The sequence below is a fragment of the Equus quagga genome, unplaced genomic scaffold (assembly GCF_021613505.1).
Source record: "Equus quagga isolate Etosha38 unplaced genomic scaffold, UCLA_HA_Equagga_1.0 HiC_scaffold_5212_RagTag, whole genome shotgun sequence".
Lineage (NCBI taxonomy): Eukaryota > Metazoa > Chordata > Mammalia > Perissodactyla > Equidae > Equus > Equus quagga.
Genome location: NW_025793992.1, coordinates 1 through 5,792, shown reverse-complemented (window position 1 = coordinate 5,792; position 5,792 = coordinate 1). Strand labels below are relative to the sequence as shown.

The following is a 5,792-nucleotide window of genomic DNA, read 5'->3' as shown; positions in this document are numbered from 1 at the left end:
GTCCTTGTCTTTATGTATCTGGAATCACACTTCTATGATGCATGCCTAGAGGATCCAAACCATCGTAGGCTTTCCATTCACTCTTTCTTAGGTGGGCTCCATGGGGTCTCCACTCAGAGGTTAACTCTGTAAGATCATTGCTTTTCTTACTGCCTCTTTTTCTTACTTACTCCGTACCATACCTGGTGAGTAAGGGAAAGATAGTCCTTATCACTGAGCTACTCTTCTAGATGTGCTATTGTGGGGATGTGAGCCTGGAACTGCTACACTACTTTTGGCACCATAAAGGAAGCCAGCCTGAGAACGAAGCCAACACAGGAGGGCAGAGCTGAAAGAAATGCAGAGAAATGGAGCTGAGTCCTGATCAAACCATCCCTGAAGCCTATATCCTCTTTTCAGTTTTGTGAGCCAATGTTATCTTTATTGTTTAAGCTGGTTTAAGGTAAATTTTCCTCTTTTCACCTAAAGAGCCTTAACTGATGGAGAGTTCCCAATATATTCAAGTTCCAACTTCAAGCTTCGTATGATCCCTTACAAGTCTCCTGCCTCTCTTTCTGACCCATCTCCTACCTTCTACTTCTAACTTCACCATACTGTAGTTACACCGATCCTACTCCTTGAACTGCTCCTACCTTCCAGATGCTGCTCCCTCTGCCCTAAATGCCTATCTCATATCTGAAGACACCTGAGGTCTGGGCATTCAAGTCTCAACTCAAACCCCACCTCCTCAGGGAGGCCCTTCCTGATGATCTAAGTTATGCCTCTTCCAATTGTTGATTACAATTACTTGTTTTCTAGAGTTCTTATCACTGTTGGAAGTTGTTCTCTGACCTGTTGGCTTGTTGCTCACATTTCCTTGACGACAATGTAAGGGCCATGTGGGCAGGGACATTGCCTGGGTTGTCCATTTCTCTTTCCCGTGTGTCTGGCATGGAGCGAGTGTTCGATAGCTGCTTGCTGAGACAGTGAATGAACTCTCATGTCTACACGCTGTGTGGGAGCAACCAACCTGTGGGAGCTCCCAGGGTTGTGTCTGGGGCACCTGTCACTCCACTGCACTGTCCTTGGGGGGGCAGTAACCTCCTTTCAGGGTCATGCAGCTGTGTCTTCTCTGCTGTTTGTTCTGTTTCTTGCCTCTGCTTTCTCGAGAATCTGTTCCTTCCTTAGGAAGAAAACAAGAACCAGTGCCAACTATTCAGTTGTGAATCTTGAAGGTGGGTAAGGAGAGGAGGAAGATTCGACTTCAAGAGAAATGAGCAAGTGACAGAAGGGGCTGGAGGCAGCCAGGTGTGCCTGGGTCTTGAGCTGTCCTCCTAACTCTGGTGTATCTGATCAGCACAAAGCTGTGATGCTCCTAGCCAGGGCTCAGAGGAGGGAACGAATGCTGCTGGTATAGGGGAGGTCCAAGTACAAGGACTGATGAGAACAGAGAGGTTTTCTATTTATTACAAAATTTGTTCCACAAATACAGCTGACCAGATGGTCTAAAAGCAGCTCAGACACTTCCGAACCTGACCCCCCAGTAGATACAAGGACATGAGTCATGTTCACTCACAGAGGAGCCCTTTGTAGAAGACCTGCCTGTTCCTTGGATGGTTCGGTCTTGGGTCCAGCAGCAGAGAGGAGCCCAACGTGAGTGGACCACCCCTTACAGCAGCCCTTGGTGGCAGCTGCTGTGGGTAAGGCAGCAGCTTTAAGTTTCAGAGTTCACGTGTTCCCACCACACAAGTCAAGTCAAAGATTCAAAATAAAAGGAGAAAAGCAGGAGGCTGGAAAAGGGATCCTGGAAGAGGTGGCAGGTGGGGGAAGGATACACAGGGTTTCGGAGGTACTGCCAATTTCTTAATCTGGATGGAGGTATATCATACTCACTTAAAAGTAATTCTTTAAGTTGTGCATATGTATCATATACTCTTCTGTATGTATGGTATATCTTAAAATTTTTAAATTAAAAAAAAACAAAACATAAAGGCTAGAAGTGGATAAGGGGGCTTATCATAGAGCAGAAAAGAAGAGATTAAAGAGCAGAGAGGATGGAGGAAGAGGAAGTGAAGGTGGAAGACGAAGCCTTGGAGGTGGTGGTGCTGGCCTCAACTCCTCTTCTTCTGTCTGGACACTGGTTCTACTTCCAGGTACCGGAGCCCAACTAGCATTCCCAGGATCGAGAAACCTTGAATACAGACAACAGAACAGTGGCTGACATGAACACAGCGCTTCCTCGTACCTTGTGGGTCTGCTCTCCAGCACCAGCTCTAGGGCTGGGACCGTTCCTGTCGGGGGTCGAGGGTGGATGGATGCTTACTTGCCACCATCAGTGGTGCCAGGACGCCAATCGTGGGAGCCGCAGTCCCATACACAAACAACTCAGAGAGGAAGTGCCCCAGGGCGAGGAAGAAGGTCCAGAGTGTGATGTGGTAGAGCCTACAAGGGAGCAGACAGAAATGGGAACTGAAGGGACTGCGTGTTCCACGCAGAGGAATGGAGTGGTCAGACTTGATACACGCAGGTAAAAATCCAGGCAGTGACTATGGCGAAAGGAAGAGGAGACTTGCTCCTGAGGAAGACCTGGCTGCCTGATCACATCAATCTGTTTTCTACCAGGCCAAAACTGAAGGTTTCAACTGCTAAACTGAGAGGAGAATGGTCCGGCCATCCAGAGTGGATCTCCAAGTCTTAGCAAAGTGGTGAAGCCAGCAAAGCAGAGTCTGGATGACGGCACTCCTAGGCAGTGTAGACATTTTGGATCGACCACGCTTATATATTCTACTTACTCAAATTGCCTTGCCTCTGTAGTCCAAGCCCACCTGGCAGGTGCTGGCCAGGGGCTGGTCAGTGCTGACATGATGGATGCCACAGAATGAAGGGCCTGAACGGGCAATGAGCAGCAAGGACCGCTCTGGGCTTTTAGATGCTCCTGCATTGTGGGCCAGTTATTTGTGTCTTAGTCTAGGAAAATGGTCAGGTGGAGGACACAGTGACAACCTCACGGGAAGAGAACTTGTTCCTCAGCTTTGATAAAGAAGTGGAGAAGAGATAGGTGACAGAATGATTGACCACTTGGATTGCTGCTATCTTTTTAACTAGGAAATTTTTAAAATTATGAAATCCCTGAAACATACAAAAAATTATGGCGACTACTACAGTTAACCTCTATGCAACCAGTACCTGCTCCATCAAATCTGAATGTTTTGACATTTTTGCTTCAGATACTTTTTTCTAAGAAATAAAATATTAAGGGGCTGGCCTGGTGGCAAAGTGGTTAAGTTTGCGTGCTCTGCTCTGGCAGCCCAGGGTTCATGGGTTCGGATCCCTGGTACGCACTGTCCATCAAGCCATGCTGTGGTGGTATCCCATATACAAAAAAGAGGAAGATCGGCACAGATGTTAGCTCAGGGCTAATCTTCCTCCACAAAAAGAGGAAGATTGGCAACGGATGTTAGCTGAGGACCAATCTTCCTCACACACACACACACACACAAAAAAAAACGAAAGAAAAAGAAATAAAATATTACAGGTATCAGATCACATCCTGTGTATCCTTATTCCAGTCTCCTGTCTCCCCGCTGCCCCCCTGGTCACTGAAGGAACCAGTATCGTAAATTTGATTTTTATCATTCCTGTGCGTGTTTTTACACATTTAGTAAATATGCATGCATGGGAGTTGACTTTCAGTTTCCGGTTAGGGAGGGAATAGAATGAGAGTACACAGCAGAAGCACACAGGCCAAAGGCCCAGGCTAAACGAGGTTGGAAACAGAAGTCAGCCTCTGTAGCTGTCCTGTGTTGGGAGAAGGGGAAGTGAATGGGTTAACAGAGGTAAAAATAAGTCTGAGCTGTCTTTGCTCATTGCAAAAGCACAGCCAACAAAAGATATACCCCTGACCCTGTCAGCAATTCTTCATCATGGTAAAGGTCTTTCAAATGAGCAGCCAATCCTTACTCCCTCCCAGTCACCCTGAGAGGAGGACAGACACACTAGATTCATTGCATACGGGAAGAGACCGAGATGCAGGGAAGGCATATAATGATCTTGCTGCTACAAAGCTAGTTACCAAGAGAACTGAGACCAGAGTCCATTTTCCAGTTTTCATTCTTGGGCCCAGGCTGTTTCCACTAAACCACACTGCTTCCAAAAATATGTGTCAGTCTAGAACAAGTAAACCACAGTTTTCAAGTTCAAAAAAAAGAAGCATTTTAAAAATGAAGTTGGAGAGACCGCAGGGCCAATAGCGCTGCTTCAAACCCTATCTGCGTCAGTCTTCCTCAGTTTAAAGTAAGTGGGTCTGGAGTACGTAGATCTGCAAAATCAGGAATGAAAATCACTACCTCCCAGGGCTGCTAGGAGAGTTAATCAAGGTCATGTGGATGAAAGCATCCAGCGTAATAAGGGGGGCTCAGTATCATTACCTCCTCTCTTCCTCAGACGCTGAGAGTTTGGGTAAGACAGAAAAATACTGTAGTGTGAAGCTGGCGTTCTGGTGGCCTCACCCAGTTACCCCAGTGAACTTTCCACTTCCTTGTGCTGATGGCTGTTGCTGGGAGGAAAGCTCGAGCCCCCTCCAGTGGCCAGCACGAGTTACAGCATTATCTAGACCCGAGCCTATCACTGCCTGCAACTGGTCCACGCTGTTCTATTTGAGTAGCCAAGAGAAGAATACAGGAGTCCTAGGTTCTCTTTCACCCTCACCTACTGAGTCTGCACAAGCACACAACAGGTTACTTGTGGGTTGGTTTTTTCAGGATTGTGGTTGCTGGTCATTCCTGCTTCTTACGGAGGAATGTGAGAATAAGGTAGGTGTGAGTGGCTGCTCTAAAAAGAGCACACTCCTCTACTACTTTAGTAGAAGAAAGGCTGATTCCTCAGCAAAGAAGTAAAGATGTAAAGAAGAAGATGGGGTATGATGCAGGCTACTGGATCACGACAATACCAGTTTGCCATGTCAGTTCCAAAGAATTGTCAAACTTTAAAGAACTGTTAGGCCTATTATGTCTTTAGGCCTGGAAGGAAGTGAACCCATTAACCTTTTATTGTCCACACTCTAGGCTAATGTATCAAAATTAACAGGACTCTGAGGGGAGGACCACAGGGGGTATGCTTAGCACGTGACTTCCAACAAGGACACTAAAGCTCTTCCTTCCCTTACATACGTCTTGTTGTGGATATCGATGGCACAGAGGCAGCGAATCACTGATGAGAGCAGCGTCCAGATCCCAAAGGTCCGAGCTTGGAGGCCATTCACTGTGGAGCAAAAAAAAAGCAAGACTGTTGAGAAAGTGGGGCGGGGGGTTTTAGGCTCCTTTAAACTCCTCCCACTTCACTGGTGGTTCATGGGAGGCAGGGCGCTGAGCTAGCTCCCTTTGGCTGGGCAGAGCAGAGGGAGGCTCTGGTGCTGCACATGGAAACTAGGAGTGGAAGGAGTTCCAGAATGAGAACTGCCCAGCTCTTCTTCAATTGTCTACAGTTGGGTGGGGGAGTTCCGAGAGCAGAAACCCAACAAAGAGCCCACGTAGGCAGTAACTCCTGGATGTAGCAGTTTCCGCCTCTGCCCTGGAAGCCCATCTGGTGTTGACAATGCCCAGCGAGTGTGGATGAGGACAGGTTTGGAGCAATGCTGCAGAGTGGTCTGTCAACAGAGGAGGCCTAGGGGTTCAGTAGACTTCTCAAGGCCGAGGTAGGAGAGAACTCAGAAATACTGGGACCTATCTAGATGCCCATATCTGGTCTTCAAGAGACCTCAGTCCCTGAGTCTTCTCCTGAATTCAGCTCTGTGTTATTTGAGCAGAGCCCAAACC

At 47.5% G+C, this 5,792-nt stretch overlaps 1 protein-coding gene across 1 annotated transcript; it reads right to left on the bottom strand.

Moving 5' to 3' along the window:
* Positions 1-1,420: 1,420 nt before the first annotated feature.
* LOC124232382 (ergosterol biosynthetic protein 28 homolog) lies at positions 1,421-5,303 on the bottom strand (the record flags this gene model as incomplete). Its single annotated transcript, XM_046649351.1, has 3 exons — positions 1,421-2,170; positions 2,303-2,421; positions 5,148-5,303. Coding segments are annotated over 3 exons (355 nt in total), but the record flags the coding sequence as incomplete, so codon positions are not given.
* Positions 5,304-5,792: the final 489 nt, after the last annotated feature.